General features: G+C 29.6%; 1 protein-coding gene across 5 annotated transcripts in view; it reads right to left on the reverse strand.

The window, feature by feature from the left end:
* chas (chascon) overlaps nt 1–26,757 on the reverse strand; it is a 232,952-nt gene that overhangs the window by 39,875 nt on the left and 166,320 nt on the right. For all 5 annotated transcript variants that reach the window (XR_015837748.1, XM_088262431.1, XM_088262430.1 and 2 more), the window contains exons 6-7: nt 5,791–5,946; nt 3,341–3,442 (exon numbers count right to left, since the gene is read on the reverse strand). Coding sequence is in view for 4 of the 5 variants with exons in the window: in XM_088262431.1 (XP_088118557.1) it covers nt 3,341–3,442; nt 5,791–5,946 (258 nt within the window). In the remaining variant the exon portion in view is untranslated. The remainder of the gene's footprint in view (nt 1–3,340; nt 3,443–5,790; nt 5,947–26,757) is intronic.

Below are 26,757 nucleotides of genomic sequence, written 5' to 3' on the forward strand. Positions count from 1 at the left end.
GTGATCACTCCTGCGCTTCAGGGACCAGTCCTGATTTTAAATAAATATTAAAGTCTTAAATCATTTCTCATTAAATTTACAATATATATCGCATAAAACTGAACAGTGCACACTTTTTGGTACTAAATTGGTTAGGGCGTATCGTCTGTCAAAAGACCGTTGGCAAATATTTGCATATTTCACTATTTTAATTAAAGTTTTTTAGTGTTTTTAAAATTTACAAAAATATTCAAACTTCATTATTTTTTCATGGGCCTAAGCGAATCATAATTAAAAAATAAGAATCAAATCCTGGTAGAGTTAGTTCGAACCTAGAAACTTTGACTATGAGTCGAAAACTCTAACCACGGGACCACAACCAGACACAATTATTTATTGATCAGAATTTTTGGAATATCATGATTATTTTAATATAAAATTATAAAACACTTTTGAAAGACTACTTTCTGAGACCTATTCATGAGAACATCCGTAGTTCACGAAACAAGTTATGTTTACAGTAATAAACTCAAAAGTAGCGTTGTAAAAAGTTTTGTTTTTATTTTAAAAGTAAAATTTGATCCCAAAGTTTGTTTCTCTTTAGATAAAAAGGAAATCCATTTTGATGAACATTCTTGTTATTTTAAGTTAAAAATATATATAAAGAAATATGTAGGTCGTTTACTTGTAGGTCGTGTGTTTGTTAAATCTTTAATATTATTTCACCGTGATTGGAATTTATTGTATAGTTGTAAAAAAACTATTAAAAACATTGATGTTGTCGTATAATTTGTTTTATGTTCTGTGTATTATAACGACAATTTTAAAATATACCTAGTAGCCATAGTACGAAATAAAATACTCAAAACTTAGTATGAGTCTTGTTAGAAAGTAATTATTGACCTGTAAATACAAAGAGAATATCAGTTTTTCTCAGATTCACGTCATTACAAAGTATTCAATTTCCGAAACTATTTTGACGTTGATTATATAATAGCACCTAGAGTCGACTTTGTTCATTAATCTGTATCATCAAAGTAAATTAAGCAGAGACTTGTTAACCCTCTGAGGCATATATGTTAGTTTTCGTTAAAAAAATAAATAAACAAAAAAAACTATTAAACGAATTCTATCACATTCCTCTTTAACTTTTTTTCCACCAAATAGTAAAAAAGAAAGAATGGTGGATGAACACAAAAAAAAGTTTAGTTGGGCATAGATAATCAAAAGGAATTTCTCTATCTAACCTTCTTTAAGCACACAATGGTGTATAGGGCACTGGGTCATATAAAAATAGAGTTATCTTAATCGTTAAATACATGATGGGAAGGTGATCAGCTCTGCGATTCGGGTACCAGTCAAGAGTAATATTAAATAAATACAATATTCAAAATTCACTCCTGTATTAATTCAATACTACCTAACATTTATTTTGACCCCCCTGAGAATCAAACTCGAGACCTCCAGCGTAGTAGCTAAAAGAGCTAACCACTTCACTACAGATGTGGATAGATAATTTATATTTATGTATTTTTAAGTTTTATTTGTAAGTTTTCTTGATATCTAAACACAGATAAAGAAATAAATAGAAGACTGGGTATTTACAAGGATTACGATCTATCATAGGCTGGTTTAAGTGATTACTTTACACACGTGTTACATTCATCATTCCACCCATGATTTATTCAATTTTGAATTAAATGATATTGCAGTTACGGACTAAGAATGTATGGGCACATAGGACGCAAAGAACCTGATCATATGGTGAACCAGACAGTCACCATGGACCATTCTCGAAAGACAACTAGAGGAAGATCAAATAATTCACGGAATCTACAGAAAGATAACGTGATTCGAAGTATGGCCTAAGTGACGTAGTCTATGATAGAAGGACCTACAACCTGAGGACGAGAAGAGCTGACCACAACACTCTCCAAAGACGATTTATTGGAATGGAGCTAGGAAGAAGAAGAAGATACATGTGTATATAATATATCAACAATTAACACGCGATATTAAAGAGTTAATAGACTAATCGCGTAACGAGATAGGGGTCCATTACTTACGACTCGGATATCCATTTTCTCACAGCCAAATTGGCAAGTCAAATTGCCTGTTTTGTTCGCGTTTTCTTCTCACATTCGTTACTGGAGAGAAACTTTCCTTGTGGGACTCGGTTTTCGTTGGTAATTGTCGGCTGCTGCAGACAATGGCGCACAGCTACACCGCAAGAGCTGGCAATGAAACCGAAAGTTCTGGACCCGTAATTTATTACTTCACATATCTATTGTGCGCGACTGACGGAGCGAGGTAGTGTTTTCCTATCGAACTAACACCTTTGTACGAGTATGACTGAAATGAAAGGTGTATTCGAACCAGAAATTCTTAAGGTCGATCGTAACTAAAGGGAAACTGGTAGTCCAAAACGAAGTCTTGATACTACCATTAATTTATAGAAGTTAAGCATGCAGAATAAGGATGAAAGTACGAATCTTTTGCTACGCAATACACAATAAAAACAACACTGAGAAGTTTTTAAATCATATTTTTTTAATCATATTTTAATTTGGTGTACGGAGTGCGTGGAAGTGTTTGGTAAGGGAAGGGTAATTAACTATGAGTATTTCAATGTTTTAGAATTTTGTACATAAACCCTGATGATGACAAGGTTCTTGTCGAAACCGATTGGATAAAGCGTACCAATAAAAAAGTGGTTAAAATCAAAATGTTTTATTTTATAAAGTTTATAAAATGTACCACAAAGTATCTGCGAAAAACATTCAAGAAAGGATGAAAGTAGGCTGAATGCAGTCGAAATGCAACCCCTTAGACAAAAGTCTGAGCATTTTCAATGTGTTCGACTTCATTTATGTTTCATTGATTTAATTTTAACATTTCGTTGATTCTCAACTATTGTGAAGTGAAACATTTTACAAAATCAGTGTTTTCTAATTTTTTATTAAATATTTTAGATGTCTCAACTTGAGATAAAACATCTATCGCTCTCATCAGAAACAAGATAAAAATCTGAGCATTCTAAAGCTATGACCTGGCACTTGGCTGGCTCAAGTGATCACTTTATACACTTGTGTAAAATTCACCATTCTGACCGTAATTGACCATCCATAAAGCAGTTTTTATTTTATTTTATTTAATACAATTCAATTTGAGTATTTATTTGAAAGATTTGGAAATACGTTTGATAGTGGCACTATCAGTTGAGAAATTTGTGAAGTATTACTCCAATTATTTTTTTATTACCCGTGGCCGGGTACAGCAGGTTACTTGTATGATGGGACCTTATCTTTAGAGCTCTTAGCGTCCTATTAAATAGTTTTGTATAATGTGTATGAAAACTTACTTCTTCATCCGGCAAATCTTCGTCGTTGAGTTCTTCGTGTTCGGTTGTTACTTTGGATTCAGTGAGAATTCGTCCGTCCGGCTGAACCGCCCGCGATTCTTCCTGCAATCAATTTATCAAATATTTAAATACGAGTATCAAAGTTTATATTTAAAAAAATGTACGCCAATATAAATTTTCATCATAAAGCATATTTTTATTTTCCTGGTAAATACCACAGTTGCTTTAAAACTATTGTCACACGCGTTTCGATGCATTCAGGGTAATTTTCAAATAAGATGCTGATTGCATCGAAACGCATATCACAATAGTTTTGAAGAAATACCATTTAGCAAGTAAAAATTTATTATAAAAAATAGGTATCTACACAAAATGGTTGCCTAAACAATTAATGAAATTGTTTATTATCAATATCCATCAAATTAAGATTTACGATTCAACAGAATTATTTCAATTCTCATATTTTATGACGCAAGGGCATTGTAAGGCTTTGACAATGCTCTAAAAAGGTGAAACAGGTGATACAAATACAAATTACTTGAGTAAAATCGTAAATTGTGTTTTTAATTATATTATCAGCGATAAATTATGGAAAACTTTAAAGTATTTGCTAATTCAATCAATTATATGATTTTGAATGATGGGTAGGATGGTGAATGTTACACGGAGTAGGAAGAGATCTTTCAAATCAGTAAATTATAATACAAGTCTTTATTATTAAAAATACACAGATCTTTATATTTTCATTATTTTGAGATACTAATTTAAACTAAAAATATGAATAAAGTGATGCAGAAAAACGTAATTAGCAATAAAAAGTATAAGTATAAAAAGGTATATTATATCACATTTTTTACTTTACTGCAGCTATAAATTTGTACTAACTTGAAATAAAATACCAACATTTTTATGCAATAACTCAAACTACTTTTTATTCAATCCATAAATACATTTTGGTATGCAAAAAAAAATTAACAAACTAATCGAAAAACGAGGCATATTTATTTTAATACATTTAACAAAACAAAAACAAAAAAAAAAACGATGCATACAAATGTGTACGTTTAATGAATTCATGAGAAACAGCCCTTAAGTTCGTTCAAAAGAAAAATAATATAATCAAGCCTTTTTTTACTTTTTTGTTGACGTTGCGAGTAAATGTTCCCGCGATGAGTGATGATGGATGTTCCATTAACTGCTAAATGTAGCCATCGGACACATTCCATAAGCATAGTATGCATGTATATAATGTCATCAATTTATTATTTATAGCCTGTCAACTTGTTTATAACGTTAAAGTATTAAAATATATAACTTTTGATGTGGAAATGTAAAATTACATTCCTGGCGTTCTGTTGAACGTAATTATAATATGACTTACTATATTTAAAATCGTATTACATAAAAATCTCCTTTTCATTCATATTTCATTTTGTGTGATAACGCAAACGAACTATAAGGTGGGTGTCATATTACTAAACCATAAGTTAACAATGCTTTTAAAACGCTAAATCTTATTATAGCTTAAATATTGTGTCGACTTTTATAGAAGCAAACAGTCTATTTTTCAAGAATTATTAATACTTTAAAACAACTTTATATAAATAGTGAAATGATTTATCTAAAAGGAAGATATTAAAATAATTTGGCCGTAGGTACCATGAGTACCATAATTTTTCGAGATGTGTTGTTAAAAGAATGAATTTTCTTTATGAAAATTCTTCTTCTTCTTCAATTTCAATTTAAATTTAAATTTTCGATTTGAATTTTCAATTACAATTCATTCAAAATTAATATATCTATGAAAAACAATATATTTAAGACGTATACTCTTATATTAAAAAGTAAGCAAGAAGACTCAAAGATGTTGAAGAATCCCGCTTCGGAAAACTCCTTCAGACACATGGAACAGATCAATATCCAATGTGATATTGTTCAAAATAGCGGTAGCTATTCCTACAGGCATAACCATCTGCAGGTAGGTCCTGTTTATAGGAATGTGAAACAATCTATGCCGACACTGTCTTAGGTTACTATCGGGAACATACAGACCAATGCTCCGGATAATTTAAGGATTATCGACCATACCACGCAACAATCGATAAAAATGCGTAATCAAATACACATTCTCAAACCCTTTTTCGTGGTGCATAGAGTACTGTATCATATAAAATAGTGTTATCGTTGTCGTTAACACATGAAGGAAAAGTGATCAGCCCTCCGCTTCATGTACCAGTCTAGGGTAATATTGAATGAATATTTTAGTTAAAATTTTTACTTATTTTCTTTGACCCTCCCTGGGAATCGAACCTGGGACCTCTAGTACGGTAGCCGAGAGTGCTGACCATTACACTACGGAGGCGGACAAAAAAAAATTATCAAGATATATAATACGATCGAAGTCTGGACTTTTGTTCTAGTTGCGAAAAGTTTGAAGATAAAATGCGTACCTTATCCTCAGTATCGATTGTTTTCTTTGTCTTAGTAGACTCGTGTACCAGACGTGGCCCCTTTGCCACCAGGGCCTTGGATAGCTCTTCCTCTGTGCAGGCCCGGAGGGCCTCTCTGATGTCCTCACCACCACTGGACACAGCCTTCAGATAGGCCTAGAAATAAGGAAAATAGACATGAATGAATTTTACTATTAAAGACACATAAAAATAAAATTTCTGTCAATTGTCAAAAAAAATCCGCCTTGTGATGGCATTGTCAAAGTAACATGAAGATTAAATGTAAGTTCTAGTATGATGCGTGTAATTTGGTATTATATAATATGTACCAATGCGACTTGAATTTAAATCAACAAATCACTCTGGCAGCTGTACTTGTGATCTCATTCACACAAACAGGTAAGTAGAAATTAATATATCTTGTCATGTTTAATGTGGTATTGTCCAGTTAAGTAAGTTTTGACTTAAAGAACAGGTGCACTTCGATCGGATTGATAGCAAAGTAAATTTTTCGATTACCTAATCCCACATTTCGTCAACATAGCCTAAATTAGTTTTTAATGCTCAAAAAGTTTAGTCTAAATAGAACCTATACAAACTTAAAGTGTCGTGAATTTTAAATAAAGGAGCATAACTGGGAAGGGTTTATGAGATAGAGTAAGGGACACCAGGATAAGAAAAATATGAGAGATCGAAGATGTCGTTAGATGGGCAAGGCAATTAAGAAGATAATGGTATGCGCGTGTGATGAGAATGGAACCATCCAGACTCCTTTACATTGCATTCACGGTCAACCCCAAGCCAGAAAACTCCCGGGTAGACCACCAAAGAGATGGATTGACGTCACAGAAGGCTAATCCCTCTTAATGCAGGTCACAAGGCCTACACCAAGAACAAGATGAAGTAAAATTCCGAACATAAAATAACTTACGCAACGTTCGCGAAAACAGATATACACCCAAAAATGTTTTCTCATTTTCTACCTACTATTTCACCTCAATTTCATTTCGGATCTTCACCCTTAACTTTCCTTTCTTTATCAGCATTTGCGTATAGTAAATATCACTCCCTTCTCAAAGTTCGTGGTTGGAATTCACACTATCAGAGATTAATTCGCATTTTTGTAATCAAATAATACTTTATGGTTATATTATATGATCCCAAATCAAGTGCATTTTTAACATATTTGTCAGAAAAAATAAAAAATAAGCAAACTTAATAGCCAGTTTCACTCTAATTTAAAATATTTATTTTTTACAAAAACACTTTACAATTCTTTGTTAAATTGCATAATTGACCACGATCAAGTACAAATTTATCAATTTTATCAATCAATATATACATTTACTTCTTTAAAAAAATATATTATATTCACAAAACCCTCGTTCCACCTGTGGTAGTGAACCAATGAACTCTCTGAATACGTCCAGTACCCATATTTTTTTGTTTCCTTCGCGTAGGTACTCGGATACTTAACGATCTCGACGTTAATGGAACGATTCAGAACCTCATTATATCATCATGCAGCGGTGCCAATTAGATTTTGAAGAGCGTATTCTCCACACAAAAAGCATAATGCGATAACCTTGGAAATTACGTGACTAGTCTCTCTTCACTAATGTTAGATTACACCACAAACAAAAATACAAAACACAAAGACACACTCGCAGGAAAGGCATTTATAATGGCTCTCCGAGATCCAAGTAGGTGCTCGGGTCGGTGATCAAATAACGCGGAACGTTTTGCACTGTGGGGGATATTAGTGAAACGCAACCACGACTGGCTGACATTCCACAACTTTATATCCACGAATTCTTGATGAAGGCAAAAACACTTAAACTAGGTTAAATTCATTTTCACGTTTTGAAACAACTTACTTACTTTACGACATAAACTTTCCTACGCAGCATAAATTAATCTGAAAACTCAGAAACGATTTTGCTCCAAATGTATATATTTTTATATCAAACTAATGTTTTTACCCGAATTCACCCGTGATTTGCATTTTTTAAAAACCATTTACGAGTATGTTAGTTTATTATTTACAACATTTTGAGTGTTCAAATACTTGTTCACAAATCTGGTGTTTTTTTTTATCTACAATAAGGCGTTATTTTTTAAATTTTATCATCTTAACATAGATGAGGAAGAATATGGAAGTCTGAGCATTTACAGAGCTTACGACCGTCATTGCTTTGGTTAAATGATACCTTTACACACGTGAAACATTTACCAATTCTACCCATGATTGACAACCAAACTACTCAATTTTTTGGAACTTTTGTGATCAATTTCGTCACACAGTACGTGTGACTTCACAACAGCCACAATATTGGAATGAGGTTATTATATTTCTATTTATAAATGCAAATAATATTATTTAGCTACATAATTTGACGTAGTTTTTTAACATAATTATTTTTTTTTTAATATTTTCAGCGATAACCTATTATTAATATTTAAATTTTTTTGTAGAGAGAAATATTTGTGTTTTTATTATTTACACAAATATTTCAATTTCATACTACTTCTGTGAGCCTAAGCGGCTCATTATTAGAAATAGGTATCAAATTGTGGTGGAGTGGGTTCGAACCGATAAACTCTTGACTTAAGAGTCCGCGACACTAACCACGGGACCATAACCCGATACAGAGGTCTTTTGAGATATGAATAAGAAAGATGAGGCATTTACAAGACTTGACATTAGGTGGTTTAAATGATGACTATATACTGTGAACATTTATTTATGAAGGATTTCTTTTTACTTGCTAATTTCGACTATAGATATAGCAGACGAAGTTTTATTCAAATTCACGTTTGATCTGTTCAAATGAAGTCGCACCACTTTCTTAAATTTTAGTAATATCACTGCCAGTCATTGTAGAATGGTTAATTTTACACCGTGTATAAAGTAACTTGTCCGCCTCCGTAGTGTAATGGTCAGCACGCTCGGCTACCGTTCTGGAGGTCCCGGGTTCGATTCCCAGAGGTGGGTCTAATAAATATAACTGATTTGATCATTTTAATATTTATTCAACATTACCCTGTACTGGTACCTGAAGTGGAGGGCTGATCACCTTTCCTTCGTGTGTTAACGATCAAGATAACACTGCGTTTATATGATGCAGTGCCCTATGCACCATTGGGGTGCGGATATGGGTTTGAACATAAAGTAACTATTTTTACTAGCCAATGATGAGTTTTTATCTCTGTTAATAATCAGACTTCCATACTTGCATATCAGTAAACATTTGTATCTACCTTGAGACATCAATAAAAATCTTTACATGAACGAAATGAAGGAGATCTAAAAATTTTACACAGAAACTTAGACACACCCCAAATATTGTAACTTTAATTTTGTATTCAAATTCGTCTTGATATATTATGATGTAATACGATCATGCTTTTTTTATACTCGATCATAAAGTTGTACAATGATTTGTAATTTTATTTATCAGTTCTTTAGAACTAACATTCAATATAAGTACATGCCGGTGAATTCCCAGATTCGAACCGAAAATAAGGAAGATCCGAGCCCTATGGGGAATAATAAGTGGTTATGAACAATGGTGCAACTAAACCACGTCCATTGGCATACTTAGATGATATACACAAATGATATTAGCAACTCTGCGGCCATTGTGTAGGTAATATACGTAGTGCGGATACCTAACAAACGAGTACTAAACGACCTACCACGGATCATTATACTACGGTTACAATATTCTAACTTCTCTAGGTTTCTCGCTTTTGAAATATTTGTATACATAGTGTTGTTTGGGAATATTAATAATTGGTTTTTTATTGATTTCAAATAAACTTTGTGGAATGACATGATGATTTAAATATAAAAATAAAATACATGTTTGACCACTTTTTGATCATAAATGGGTAGAGCCAAAATAGAGAATTTTAGAAGTAGTAAGAAGAGACTTACATCCAGCAGTGGAGAAAAAAATCAACAGTTTGTATTTTCACCTATAGATGAGACCATCTATAGTTCGCGAAACTAGTCGTGATTAAATTAATGAACTCAAAAATTGGTATTATAAATGTGTTTTTTTTTTTATAAATAATTTGTGCTGAATAATTTTTGATATTGATAAAAAATAATATTCAAGATTGGACATTTTATAACTTACAATATTTATACTAGATGGAAATATATAAAGTAATTTATTCTAAAATATGAATCCTTGAGCTAAAGTAATGATTTTTTTTTCTCGAGAATAAAGGTTTTTTGAAAAACCCTCCTATATTTTAATGAAATCGTATTATGTCATATCGTTCTACATTTTTTTTTAAAAAACTACCATTTATGATTTGTTTTATAAAAAAACGGTGAAAATAGTTAACAAACTATACTCTTTTTTTAAATAGTTATATGTGGGACATTTTTTTAAAGAAACATCCTGTATTCTTGAATCCTCTGATGTCTCGAGTGGTTAGATGTTTGACGGTCGTTTTGACTTTTTGACTCGACATTAAAGGGGTCCAGAGATGTTATTTTCCACTTTCTCCTCGTGATTCTACAAACGTCTCTGCGTTTTCTCCTAAGCAAATAAATATGTCGTGAAAATGTCCAACTCCAAATACGACGAATCACTTTATCAAGATAATATAATGTTCCACAATAAAGAGTCAAGCTGAAGTTACTTTAAAGCCATCAATAAAAGTTTCAAATTGCACACGATTTTCCAAATACAGTCCGAATACAGGTACCTACCTACTTATGCAAATCTTCATCATCTACTATTAATCCATATTTGCACCCAAAGTTGCATAAGACAGTGCATCGTATAGAAGCAATATTAACTTGACCGTTAAAAATACGAAGGACAGGTGATCAGCTGTGCACTTCAGGTACCAGTCAAATGTAATATTGAATAAATATTGAGGTTCAAAATCACAAATATTTATTTTTTCCCCCTAGGAATCAAACCCGAAACCTCCCGCAGGACAAAATACAAACATGCTGACTACGACCCTAAAAAAATTGATTTATGGAAATGTATATTTAAGCATTCGAAATAAACCTCATGAAAATATATAAAATTACTACTCCCAACGTTTAAAAATAAAATATTATATGAAAAAATGAGTATCAATATTCATATCTCTAAAATTGAAGCTTCAAATAGTTCCAGTATGGATTTGGTTCTATGGGAAATATTCCCTTAATATGACCTTATGGATTTTTAATTGAATGTATGAAAAATAGGTCAACTATTTTATATTTTATGCAAGTAAGTTTTTTATCTCATTTTCTGATAAACTAGGAGAGTCCCCGTTCAAAAACAGACAAATAAAATATGAAATATAGTTCACTTTTATATTTTTACAAAAATGTGATTAATATTAGTATACAACCAATGTAATATTATTAACATTTTTGTAAATAAAAATGACTAACCACAAAATTTATGCTTTAATTATTAATAATATTGACAGTAAAATAAAGTTCATATTTGTAATGTATTCGAAAAATAGGAAAATAAAAATAAAATGAAAACGAAAAATTCATAAAAATACCACGCTAAATGTTCTTTCTTTGAAAATTGTGATCAATATAATTTTTAAATTAAAATAATAATATTTTACCAGTTAGCTTGAATTTAATATTTTTTAATAAATAAGATTTTTTGGCGGGTTCACAAGCAATTTTAGTCAATTTCTATCTATAAATACATTATTATGTGATATAAGGAAGCTGACAGTAAACAATTGATACTCGGTCACGTTTAAGTAATGTTCTATGTTCGTGACAGTGTCCGTTTATATTTTTTATTGTTTATTTTTTGCTTGTAATTCAATGTTGACTCTATAATTTCTTGTTAATAGAAGTCTTTTGTTAGACACGTCGTTGGTTGTATTAGGAAATTGAATGATTGGTACACCGTTTCATTTTGTGATTTATGTAAGCATTGTTTGGTGAATTTCCTTGATGATAAATTTAAATATTATATAAGGTACTTAACACAGTTTTTTTTAAATGTTTTTACTACTCATATTATTATCACTTAAAAAATGCTTGAAAATATGAAAAAATCAGAATCTTACTTTCTTATAAATATTTTATTATACAGGTTGGCACAAAATGAATCTCCCCATCGGAAGATGTTATAATTTTTTCAAATGGCGTCGTACGTCAATCATATTTGACATTTGTGAACTAGACAGCCGCAGTATACAAACGAAGTGATAAAACAGGCAAAAATATGTATCAGTACTGACGGCAGCCACTTGACGTATATCATCTATTTCACTTTACAAAAAATTAAGGTCCAAATAAAGATTTACCGGATGTTCATGGATGTCTCGCTAATAAAAAAAACAATGTCGTATATTTTTATAGAGTAATTAAAGCGCGTAATTTTTTTACTACTGCAGTAATTAAGTTTATCTTTAAAACAAGATTTCACACGTAAAAAGAAATACACGGTAAAACGTTTATCTATTTTATTGTGCTTGCTTCAGTTTTCATTAAGATACACATACAATACAATACAATACGATGTACATTCAGTGTAAATTGAAAGCAGGTTTACTTGATACATCCTCAAACCTAAAACACATTCCAAAATTATTTATTTTCACATAGATACCGCAAGAGCAAATTCTTCTATATATTATCCCATATACTCAAAATATACCAGGGTCACAAAAAACAATGAGGAGGTTTTTATTGTTTTTTTGTAAAAAAAAATGACATTAAAAAAGTCATTACGAAGGAAAACTAGACAGTGTTATTTTTAATACTTCATCAAACTTTAAATAGAGTTCATTTTAAATTGAAAAATAAATATATCACTTTAAAAAATGCGGGAGAAATTCGTTTTAATAGTTTTTTTTGTCTTTGATTCATAAATTTTCTATTTCATTATATTTGGATATTATAGTTTTAACGTGATATTGACATAATATGAACTAAACTAAACTAATCATCATGCCGCTTCCCCGCAGGCAGAGAGAATCGAACGCCACACCACTCTGTATTTGCAAACATTCTTCGTCTCTTCTACATTCATGCATCTCCTCATACATACCCGACGAATATTACGATGTGTGTTGACATAATTTCTCTAAAACAAATGAACGATAAACATTGGCTCTTGAAATTAATTTATTATTATATAACTGTTAACATGAATACTTATATTCACCCAAATATTCATCTAAAAGCCATTACTGTACTGTTCACATCGTCTCTCGAGGTAAAAAAATACCAAATTAATAGTTATATTTTCGGACACTTTAAGATAATTTCATTTAAAGAAATATAAAATCTTGAAAAATTTGTGAGAAATGTAAAGACGTCAACTAAATTAGGTTTTTTTTCTCCTTAGCTATTTTTTTAAATACTGATGGACCTTAAAAGAGTAACGAAGATTTTTTTTTCTCAGTATGAATTATTCGAATGAGAATGGATTAATTTTTCACATTCTGATTTATGAGATATGATTTGGTTTGAGAAAATTAGCATTTCAGTGTACTTCATTGTATACATAACAATACACGTAAGTTTTGGTACAATGACTTGAACAATGTAATTTCAAGTCCAGATTTTTAACGTTTAAGTGAATTCTCGTCTTGCGTAACAATCTGCCAGAAGATAAACTGGAACTATGTAATTCTGATGGATTTCTATTCATCCGATTACTAAATATCATAATTGAAACAGCATCATTTTACGTATTTTACCCTTCTTCAACTAAATGAATTTCAACGATTGCTAAGTGTAGATTTTGTGATAAGATGTTCAAAAATAATTGTTTAATTACTAAGTATTATATTTTATATTAATGATTTTATTACCATTGGGTTTAAACATTTATCTAGTTTTTATACTCCAATAAATAATATCAAAAATACTATATATATATATATATATATATATATATATATATATATATATATATATATATATATATATATATATATATATATATATATATATATATATATATATATATATATATATATATATATATATATATATATATATATATATATACATATACTAATACCCTAATCAATACAATACAGTTTTCATACATTTATATTCAATTATAAATTGTTCACAAACCAACAATGAAAAACTTCTTCAATTATATCATATTTTAATAGTAATTAATTTGAACAATAGGGAATGAAACTGTTATATTAAAGCAACTAATTTGAATACATGTATTTGCTTGAATGCGAAATAATTTATTTACATCACTTTATTAGTATTTGTTAATGGAGTGCTTACATTGTCTCGTATTGTATAATAATTATATTGTATCTTGCGCAAGCGCCCTAACTGTACCTTTTCCCAGAACCTCTTAATCTAAACAGCATGTGAATATTATTGTTCGCCCATTAAATCATACCTTGTAAGCAAAGTATCACACTGAAATATATCAGTGATATAATGACTTTCGCCAACTTCTCAAAATATCTTTACTATTGACTGTTTTAGCAGACCGAGAAATAATACTAAAATTTCCCTTTTTCTAAAAGACTGCCATTTGATTGTGGGATACAACGGATTAAGCATAACAAGATTAAATAATAGAGTCCGTTTCTTCAGTCATGAATTTTGATTTCCAAACAATGATAAATAATAAAAACGTCGTTATTCCAACTAACAAGCAGTCTTAAAAACCAGCATGAAATTGATAGCTTTTATCTAATATACACAGAAGTTTATCGGAAATTTAACAGCGTTGGTTCCTGGTTTGGCACTCACATTGTATAGTCCAAGATCAACCTGAAATGCAATTTCGATATTTAAGACATTATTTAAAGGTTTCATAAAATTTATCGTTTTTCGTTCAATATGGAAGTAGTAATATAATTTTTTGAGAAACTCGTTAATTTGTATTACCCGTAGTTATTATAATGTAAAATAAGTAACCTTAACAACTAAAATTTTATGTATTCCAGTCTAATTGGTTAAACGAAATAAATTGTTCAAACCCAACGCATACACTAAACATACACACTTCTGGATTATAATTCCATATAGAAATCATGAACACTTCAATGTCACTTTTTTTAACAGAAAACAATCGATATAATCGTTTAAAATTTAAAATTAATGTTCAAATTTTTATTTTTATTACTTAGTCAGTTTTTGTTCATAGGTAATCTGGGAAATCTAAAACGTTTCTTTTCCTCTCCACCACAACTTAATTTTAGTTTTTTTTTTATTATTTGATGAAATGGATAAATTATACTTACTATATTGAAATGGATAAATTATACTTACTGGAAAATACCACTACTTCTTAAAATCAGTTGTGACATGTGTTTTGATGCATTCAGTATCATTATCAAACACCGAATGCATCGAAATACGTGCCACAATAGTGGAGTTTACTAAGTAAAATTGAAATTTCATGTCATAAAATATTACACAAAGTGACTTCCGAATCAATTAATAAATTTATTGTTCTTGTCTTGCGTATAGTTTAAGTACAAGAGTTAGGAACCTTTACCTTTTTAAAGGCGACATTAATTTGTTTTATTCAACTTAAGGCTACTTAAGTAATTAATCGACTACTTTTGATTTTTGCGGACACGATTATTAGCATATTTTATTTTAAGAAATTCCACTCTCTTTTTTTTAATAGCAGAAGACAAAAGGTCTTATCAAAATAGCCAAGAAGCCCCATGTTCTCTACTCCTGGTTGAGTACAACCTAAATATGAAGTAATATTTACGAAATGCAAATATAAAACAGTAAACATCTTTTTTTTTTAAATCTATTATCGCCTAATTTTATAATTGACGATACACGTAATAAATGTAATGTTATTTTAGACACATATTACATAAAGGGTAATTTTATCAGATCTGAGTTTAATTATGTTGCGATAATGCGCAATTTTCTTTAAAATGTTTAAAATAGAATTTAGAAAAAATCGAACTCGAGATCTCATGCTTGGTAGTCAAACGTGCTTACCATTATATAACGGAAGCAAATTCGAACACATGCGGCATAGTATCTTATGCAAAATCAATAAATATCATCGGTCCATCTTTATGGTATCATTATTACATTTCACAGATATAATTTTAGGTTCTTATATAAATGTCAGCCAGACCTCAAAAGCGTTACTAACTAAAAGAAAATTAATAGACCTAATAAAATATTCATTGGTGTAATCTTTTTAGCTTCAGGATACTTTCGTATTTAATAGAATCACGCGTTAGTTATTAAATTTCTAAACGGAAAGTTACCACGATATTAAAAGAAGATATTGAACGATTTGATTGATTATTCGAACTGATAAAAAAGATAAAATATTGATATCGAAACCTGTAATAAACTTATTTAATGCTTTTTATGATCAAGGGTTCAGATTACTTTTGTCTTTTTTTATGATATTAAAATAAAACACTTTTGAAATACCACTTTAATATTTATTAACGTTAAGTTTTGAAAACTAAAGATATTCTTACAATTGAAATGTTCTTTGAATACAAACTGTCGTTTCGCGCCTGTAAAACTAGTCGTGTTTACATTAATAAACTCAAATATGGTATTTTATAAGATGAGGAAAATATATGCATTTTTAATAATTATGGTATTCCAAAAAATTATTGCCAAATCAATAAAAAATATTAATTTAAAATATTTTGAGAGTAATTTTTATTAATTAAAAGAAGTAGCACATGTGGGATCTTTTCAAGTTAACCATAAATATAACTTCCGAAAATCGAGTGGTGCTGTTGTAAATCATAGAACGGTGAATGTTATAATTTATAAAGTGATTACTTAAACCAGCCGTTTAATAGGTCGTTTGCCTCATGAATACCCAAACTAACACATTCATCATTTATGTTGAAATATCAAAAGAAAATCTTAATATTCATACGGTTTAATATTGTTTTCAACTTTCGTTTTTCCGCACACACATCTTAACATGGCAATGTTCCGTTAAAGCATCTTAAATTTGGTACTAGAACCGTGAAAATATGTTTATTGAACTTATGACACCTTGATCTAATAGCTAGCGGTCGATTAGCTACGGGTCGCAAATTTTTCAATAAACTTCTTTATGCCCTATAAAGAATACTGTTACAAATTTGCGGTAAAAAACACTAAATAATCAAGTAATTCTAATTTCTACGTTACACATTTTTTCGTCTCTCTTTTGATTTTCTTCCTTTTTTCAAGGTAAATGATTCTTGCTTCTAACATAACGTTGTTGTTAGTCAGTTTAGTAATGGCATTTTCAGCTACCTATAATTTTTCTTATATTTTCATCCATCGATCGTTTTCCATTGCTAGACTGGTTTTTAGTTCATTATATAATAATAAAACCCTTATCCGCACCGCAATGGTGCATAGGGCACTGCGTCACATAAACGCAGCGTTATCTTGATCGTTTACACATGAAGGAAAGGTGATCAGCCCTCCGCTTCAACTACCAGTCCAGGGTAATATTGAATAAATATTACAGTGAAAAATTTCTCATATTTATTCTTACCCCCCCTGGGAACCCTCGAACCCGGGTCCTCCAGAACGGTAGCCGAGCGTGCTGACCATTACACTACGGAGGCGGACATAGTTCATCATAGCAGTATGCAATCCTTTTAATCTGTACTTGGAGGCCTGTTATTGCATTTCCCATATCTAAATTTGTAGAGAATAGTGATTGTGGGGTATATGAAGAGTTGTCATTACCAACCATTTTATTTTTCATGTCTCGTTTTGGCGCCATTTGGTTGTTTATACCTCACTTCACGAAATATATGTATTTTTTAAACTTCTTGCTGTAACTTTTAAAAGTGCTGTGTGGTAAAATAACAATTTATCATAGATACTTGGGCAGTTAAAAGTCAAGAACTATAGAGAATAATTATGCCCATCCAAAAAGCATGCAATTTGGCGACAGAATACAGTCAAAAATCAAAATACTTGGTAAAATTTAGCATTTTTAGTGCATATTAAGTTAATGCCGAAACAATAAATAAAATATCAGTGGCCAGTACGGCATATAAGGCAAATAAATATAAAAAGCTTAGTGTTAAATATAGAATTGTTTCTTTAAATATATATTTCAACCAAAAGTGTCTTAAAAATAATGTTATACCAAATTATGTGTGTGTAAATATCAAAAATAATAGTGTATCTGCTAAAAAAGCAATAAAAAGTGCCCAAAAAACATGGCTAAAAGAAGAACTGAAATCCTGTTTTATTGTACGAAATAATATAAAAATTCTTTTAAAATATCTGCATTGTGAATTAACCCATATATTACACCCTATTGAATGGGATATCTTTGATGATAAGGTACGATATTTCGCAAGTATTGCAGCATTTCAAAAGAAGATTAAATTAGATAAAAAACTGAAATTACTTATTGAAAATCAATCCACCCAAACTAAATTTGACTGTGTAAATTCATCGAACCATAAATTTAGTGATCGTGTAGTAAATCTTTCGCAACATAATTTTCCTGATAACGAAATGAACCTTTTGAGAAAAGGTTTGAAATACAATATTCAAAATGCAAGTGAAAAACCCTTAATTCAATTAGCAGTGGATACAGAGGCTGCTCTTTGGAAAGAATCTCCATCTCTAAAACATCGATGTGCTGATTTATTTAAGAACATACCGAAAGTAAAGAAGAATGTGAACAATGAAAGTGTTTTGGTTAACAATATAAAACGGACTTTAAATGATAAAGAACTTATTTTTACTAGATCAGATAAAGGAAATAGCATTGTCATTTTAAATCAAACTGATTACATAAACAAATGTAAAGAGTTTTTGGATAGTGAAAAATTTGAAATTTTGAAAAAAGACCCAACGATTAAATATCAAACGAAATTAAAAGAAGTACTTAAACGTTGCCCTACTATCATTGTTGATAATATTAAAGATTTTATTATTAATAAAAATCCCCAAATTCCAAGATTATACGGGTTACCTAAATTACACAAAATAAATGTTCCAATTAGACCAGTTGTATCATACGTGAGTGCGCCAAATTATAAACTTTGTAAATTACTAAATCATTTAATTATATGTCATAAAATTTTTTCACCAACATATAGCATAAAGAATACTTTGGAATTTATTGAGAAAACTAAATATTTAAATATTCCTTCTAATGCTAAAATTATTTCATTTGATATTGTAAATTTATTCACAAACGTCCCAATAGATGATGCCAAAAGTGTTTTTATGAAACTATTATGTGATTCAGATTTAGATGATTTGTATGTAAAAGAAATGACTAGAATTTATGATATTTGTACATCTCAAAATTATTTTGAATTTAATAGCTTAATTTATGAACAACGAGACGGACTCCCAATGGGTTCTCCTCTTTCGCCAGTATTAGCTGATATGTTCCTTAATGATTTTGAGACAGAATTATTAAATTCTAATCATCCTATTGTAAAAACATGTATTTTTAGATGGTTTAGGTACGTTGATGACATTTTTTGTATTTTTATTGGGACTGATAGACAATTAGATTCATTCCTTACCCACATCAACACTTTACATAATAATATTAAATTTACCATGGAAAAAAATGACGATAATACCCTAAATTTTCTTGATTTATCGATTAAAGTTATAAATAATAAATTAGATTTTAATATATATCGTAAACCAACACACACTGACACAGTCATTCCAGCTGATTCCATTCATCCCATTTCACATAAAATGGCCAGTTTCCATTCATTATTAAATAGACTAATTAATATCCCCCTCAGTAACTCAAATTATAATCATGAATTAAACACAATTAAACTAATAGCAAAAAACAACGGGTATAATAGCGCGCTAATAGATAAAATGTTAAAAAATAAAATTAAAAATAATTTTACCAAAAAATACATATATTCAGCACCTAATAATGATTCAATAAAAAATAAATCTTGGCGAAAAATTTTATATACGGGTTCAATAACTAAAAATATTTCGAAAATCTTACCCTCCCATATCCAACCTGCATATTATACAAATAATAATTTACATAAAATCCTCGATAACTCAAAATCTAAAATTGATTTATTACAAAAAAGTGGTGTTTATGAAATTTCGTGTGGAGATTGTGATAGAAAATATATTGGCCAAACTGCGAGAAATTTAAAGATTAGAATTAAAGAACATCAAAGCGGTCTTGTTAGTAATTATTTTTCGGAATTTGCAAATCATATAATAGATACTAATCACTCATTTCACTCCCATAAATTAAAATTATTACACCTTGTTCCATATAAAGGCCAAATTATGAATTATCTTGAAAATTTAGAAATACAAAAAAACCTGAATTCTAATAATAATTTATTAAATAATATATTGTTTCAAAATTCTTCGCCATTGCTTTCAATTTTTCCTTTGTTTTCAAACTCCGTTCCTTGACTAACCCCTTCCCCTTACTTTCCCCCTATCCTTATTTATAGAACAATTTTATATTTTATATTTTAGTTATTATACAGACCTGAATGATGGAAGTTTAGCTTCTGAAACATGTAGTCTATAATTAAACTCAAGTGGTAAAAAACGAAGTGTTTTCTTTAATTATTGTAACATGTCTTACCACAAAGTTAATGCCGAAACAATAAATAGCATATTAAGGATCTTAAAAAAAACTTTATTTTATATTACATTTACAAAAAAAACTTTATTTTATATTACATTTAGGGTTTTGATTTATGTTAACCTTTTTTAAGGGTTTCGTAATTTAATCATACTCTAAGGCAAATTATTATTAAAGGTTTTTCCGAACTTTTTTTTGGAATGGTGGACTAACATCTCCCAGTACTGAAGTAGACTCATAAACACCAAATCATCAAATTGTTTTCGTCGACAATCTTTAATAATGCCAAGAGTTGCATTCCTTTTGTACTCATAAATGTATGAATGTTCCATTTTCATAATCATTTTTCAGAGAAAACTACCATCAGAAAAACCACAAAATACTTGGATTTTCTCTTCATTCTTAGTATCATTTTAGAGTAGATGTAGTGCGGAAATTATTAGCAGAGCAAAAACCGTTTTCATTTTTGTTATATTAGAAAGTTGAGCAAAAAGTAGCGGTTAGAAGAATCAAGTGTTAAATTGAATGTATGAATAATATCAACATGATTAATAGATTTCCAGTGTACAACCACAACATAATACTGAATTAATGTACCGGCAATTCATTTAAATTATATTAGTATTTGAACATTAAAAATTGGTATTTTGCAGGGATGTCATAAAAATTAAAAATTGAGTTGATTTCATGTATTTTCATCGGACACTTCTTTTGTATGCCGGTGAATATACGCAGTGGCGTGCACAGATAATTAATTAGGGTAGGCTGTAGTGGTAAGTAGTAATGTAAGCTAGTACTTAGTAATATATGGTAGGCACTGTTTTTCTGCCTATGAGGAATGCACGCCCCTGCATATACGTACAGGTATACGTTTATAAGCGCCTTTGAGGTAGTATTTTACGAAAAGTGCCATAAAAAAATTATCCCTAATTACAGTTTAAATTGACTTGATTTGAGGAGCTAATTGGTTAAAAATATCCCGGTGTTCAACACCTTCACCACATAAATAATATTACGTTATTAGATATTTTGTGCTTTGTGTTTCCACGATCCATTCACTCCTAAGAAGTGTGTCAAGTAAATATGACTCAGGATTATTTTTGATATTCACGGCTCTTATTTGTTCTCTTCAATAGATTCGGTTGATTTGTTATACTCATTATTCAACTTAAGTATATTTTAGATTCGCGGTGTTCAAGTACAAATAAAATCGTGCGAACTATGCTCACTGTACCCATATTTCTATCCTATTACGATTAAATGAAATAAATAATGCATTTAAGATTAATACTAATTACTAAAAATTAATCAATGTCATTTTATAAATTACCAGCTGTACATGGCCACGCGCTGTTGTGGCTCAGTCTGATAAAATGGAAATAAAGAAACCATATAACAGCACACAGGTTATACAGGGCTATGTAAAAATTTCAAAGTAATCCGTCAATAACTTAAGGAGATTAAAGGTTTTGCACAAAAGAACATTAATATTTATATATATATAAATTGTCGAATATTTTTTTCACATGTTAATTTCATTAAGCTAACTCTAGTAGATGCGAATATGTCTATACACCATAAACCTTAATACATACTATAAATATGTATATAAGTAAATAAACAGTTATTTATGTATATAAGTAAATAAACAGTTATTTATTTATTAAATTATAAACGTTTATATATGGTATCCACATTTCAATAATTATAAATATTTTTCAAAAATAAGGTGGTTTAAGTGATATTAAAGGCTTTTAAGTAAAACATATTAAAATTCTGATATAATGTGGTGTTCGTTAAAAAATACATTGTAATAATACAAAACAAATTGTGATATATCTTTTTTTTACGTAGGTACGACTGTGGTATTTTTTGTGTTTGATTTTGTTAACATTAATTAATTTTTATATATTGACATTATTCATGTTGAAAAAATTGACCATTAACGAAAATTATATATAAGATGCATTCGCTGTTTTTTTTATATTTTATGGTACGCAACTTTAAAAAAACATTTAATTACGTTTTACTTGCTGAGTTTTTTTATAGCTTACAAAAAATATATCTATGCTAATAATACCTTCGTAATTCCCCATTATCTCTGTACTATAGAGTTTTTTTAAGATGCGTGAAGAATTCCATTTCTGCGCATATACGTATGTAAGTAGGTACTTACAAACAAGTTTTTGAAGAAATTTGAGACGAGAGTTCACAGTATCGCTATAGGCAGACAATGACATGGTCCTGTTACATTTTTATCTCAACGTTTTCAGCTGACAAGCGGCCTCGAGCGGTCCATCGAGATACCTTGTCCCCATTTGCTTCCACACAACATGTGGAGTCATTCGCACTACCAGCACTTCCGCGAGACAATGGACTAACATTCCAGGCAGGTGCTGACCACATTAATAGGCATTCTAATGTACATATATGGTACAATATATTCACATTGTAGTGTTAAAAGGTGGGTCATCTAACATTGCGAATGAAGTACCAATTATTTAAACTACTACTACTACCACTACTAATAACATCACGCCGTTTCCCCGCAGGGGTAGGCAGAGAGGATGGAATGCCAAACTCTTCTGTCCTGACATACAGTCCTCGCCTGCTTCACATCCATACATCTTGTCATACATGCCCTCCGATTACGCAGACTTTTGACACCGCCAGATTTGAGGTTCTGATTGATCTGATCGTGCAGAGTCTTTTTCGGTTGTCCTTGTTCTGATTTCCCTCTCACATTCGCCGCATATATTTTCTTAGTCATTCTCTCGCTATCCATTCGCTCCACATGTCCATACCACCGTAAAGAACTCTTCCTAATCTTTTCAATTATTCCTCGTTCAGCCTTACATTCCTTTCTTATGTCTTCGTTTTTAATTCTGTCATTCAATGATTTTCCACACATTTGTCTGAGGGAGCGCATTTCAACAGCATTCACTCTGCATTTCATCCTTCCTTTGCCAGTTCCATGTTATTTCAATTATTTTAAATTTAATTAATTGATTCTGCAGTCAATTTTTGGTAATATCTTTCCGTTTTTAAGTTTGACTTTGTTAATACCACTATTTCTTAAAATCTATTGTGACACACACCCATGTTACCACAAATGCGTGAGCTTTTTATCTAATCTTTGAACGTTTTATGCTTGAACGAAATTAGAAAATATTGAAAACTTGCTCCTTAAGTGGGTTCTATCACCTAAACTGTAAGAAATTGATGAATAAAAATATTGGCAAAAACAAAGTAACTTCGTAAACACAAAGTTTTATCAATTTATGAAGCGGGTTTGTGAATCTGGATCCTTATTGGACAAAACAACGAGTAAGCTCAGACGAAAACATTGATGCATTAACAAATAAAAAATTGGGCAAGTTCTGACTATTCGTTATGTGTCATTTTATCATCGTATTATATTACTAATCTGCGACATTTTATCATCGTATTAAATATAACACGTTACGTGTCATTTTATCATCGTATTATATTTTAATGGTCAGCACGCTCGGCTACCGTTCTGGAGGTCCCGGGTTCGATTCCCAAGGGGGGTAAAATAAATACAAGTGATTTTTTCACTGTAATATTTATTCAATATTACCCTGGACTGGTACCTGAAGCGGAGGGCTGATCACCTTTCCTTTATGTGTAAACGATCGAGATAACACTGCGTTTATATGACGCAGTGCCCTATGCACCATTGGATGCGGATAAGGGTTTAAATATATATATATATATATATATATATATATATATATATAAATATATTTATATATATATATATATATATATATATATATATATATATATATATAAATATATACATATATATATATATATATATATAAATATATATATATATATATATATATATATATATATATATATATATATATATATATATATATATATATATATATATATATATATATATATCTATATATATATATGTATATATATATATATATATATATGTATATATATATATACATATATATGTATATATATATATATATATATATATATTTATATATATATATATATATATATATATATATATATATATATATATATATATATATATATATATATATATATATATATATATATATATATATATATTTATATATATATATATATAATATATATATATATATATATATATATATATATATATATATATATATATATATATATATATATATATATATATATATATATATATATATATATATATATATATATATATATATATATATGTATATACATATATATATACATATACATATATATTACTAGGCTAATATCTCCGAAACGGAATTTGAATAGGTAAAAACATTCACAGCATCTTGTTCAGCATTCACTATCTTTTTTTTTACTAAGCAGCTTTTTCAGGTTTTCACGTATATTACTGGCACGATTATGAAGATTGTGAAGTGTGAAAGAACGGGTGCTAGGTTAGAACGGTATACAAAGTTTGCAAAACGATCGATTTGTTCATTAAAAAATATTAAGTCTTTGCTCAGTAAACATTTATATATTACAAACTTAGTTCTGAGTATCGGGTTTTATTCAACATTCCATAACCTTTGAATCCACCCCTAATGTACAATATACATATGTACCTAAAGAAAACATCCAAACCTTTTAACGTGTCAGTGAATTTTCCTTTTTAATACATTAATAAATTTTAGTAAATAAGAATACACGATCTATTTTTTAATATTTTATAAAATAGTAAAATCATGTTATTACGAAAGTATATGAAGAATTTTCGATATTTTTATTGAATGACTTTTTAACAGCCGATACATTTTACAAATTTCACAGATGATATGAAAAATGTAAACAGTCAATTTTTATTGTTATTTATCTACTAAAATAAGAAGTAATTCGTTCGCCCAAAATTTCCAATTCATTCGCAAAACAAATAACAAAATCGTGATGTTACCACAAACGCAGTATAAAAACTATTATTAAATTATTTACGTTCATCTCTTCCAATAAACTTTATCGATTTCATAAAATTCCGTAGCGGACATCGCCATACTTTGGCGATGTTTTAAAATTGTACGAAACAAGAGACGATGCATTTTAGAAAGGCTGCACCCGACACGAAGAAGAGTTCGTGAATAACCTTTTCTGCGATCAGGTCTACGATGACCCAATACCGTTCACACGATATGAAAGTTGCGTCATTTCGTACTAGCGCATTGTTATTATTGCCAACAATGTATTTAGCAAATCAAATAAATAATACATATCGTTCACTCCTTTTAACAACGTCATATATCAAAAATCGTAAATTTTTGGTTGTGCATATTTTTGGAATGCCCAGAAAGTGTACTATATCCCAGCAAAAGCGGCATATTTTTAACTTAACATTTACCCACTACAGGGCAGAAAGTGTTGTTTTTGCATTTTGAAGAAAAGGCATCGTTTAATTTATGTATTAATTTTAAATCAAACACAGATTTTTTGAGTCTACTAAGTTGTACTTTATTAACAAAAACACATTTTTTATGTGTTTTTCTTAATAAAATACAACTTAGTAGACTCAAAAAATCTGTGTTTGATTTAAAATTAATACATAAATTAAAATGGAGTTCTACAAATCAAACGCCAAATCAATAAATAAGGCTTCATTTAATTTTTTTTTAAATACACCTCATATTTTTCAAATGGTAAAAAAACATTCTAAAAAGATCTGTTGCACAGTAAAAAGTTCGATAAGTGGCTTAAGTAATTAATACATTTCATTGTATTTTCAAACTTTAAAAACGATCTCCTGAAGAATTAAGATTTCAGATATATGACGTTGTTGAAAGAATTGAATATATAAAGAATTAATCTAAATTTTTATTAAAATTTCATCTAAATTATTAGCTATGGAGATTTCACTGAGAAAACTGCGTTCCACCAAATTCGAACAAGAATAAGAAAGTAAATAGAAATAAGAAAGTAAAAAATGCAGGTTCCATCGTACAGTTTTATCTATTCATGAACGTTGTTTTCGTAATTTAACCAATATATATTTAAAAATGATACAATACAAAACGTAATACGAGTATAATGACGTTCGTCATTAAATGGCTTAAATTTGATAGTGTCACTTTTCCTTTTGTTGAAAAAAATATTAGATAAAAGGAATCGGTCCATATGACCGTGAACAAATCAATTTATTTCCATGAATTGCTAATATGGAATGTAGGACTAATGACGTGAAAACTATTTTAAAGATTAATTTGCTAGATTTTATTAATTCCTAGATCAACTCCAAGGCTGCAGTTCATAATGATGTAAGTCATTTTTTAATATAGCATCATTACGATTGATTACTGGCCTCTATTTAAGTAAGAGGATTTGTGGTGTTTATTAAGACATAATTATTACGACTTAATTTTGC

This window comes from Brachycentrus maculatus, unplaced genomic scaffold (assembly GCF_059751285.1).
Source record: "Brachycentrus maculatus isolate JH-2025_06_01 unplaced genomic scaffold, ASM5975128v1 h1tg000180l, whole genome shotgun sequence".
NCBI classification, from domain to species: Eukaryota; Metazoa; Arthropoda; class Insecta; order Trichoptera; family Brachycentridae; genus Brachycentrus; species Brachycentrus maculatus.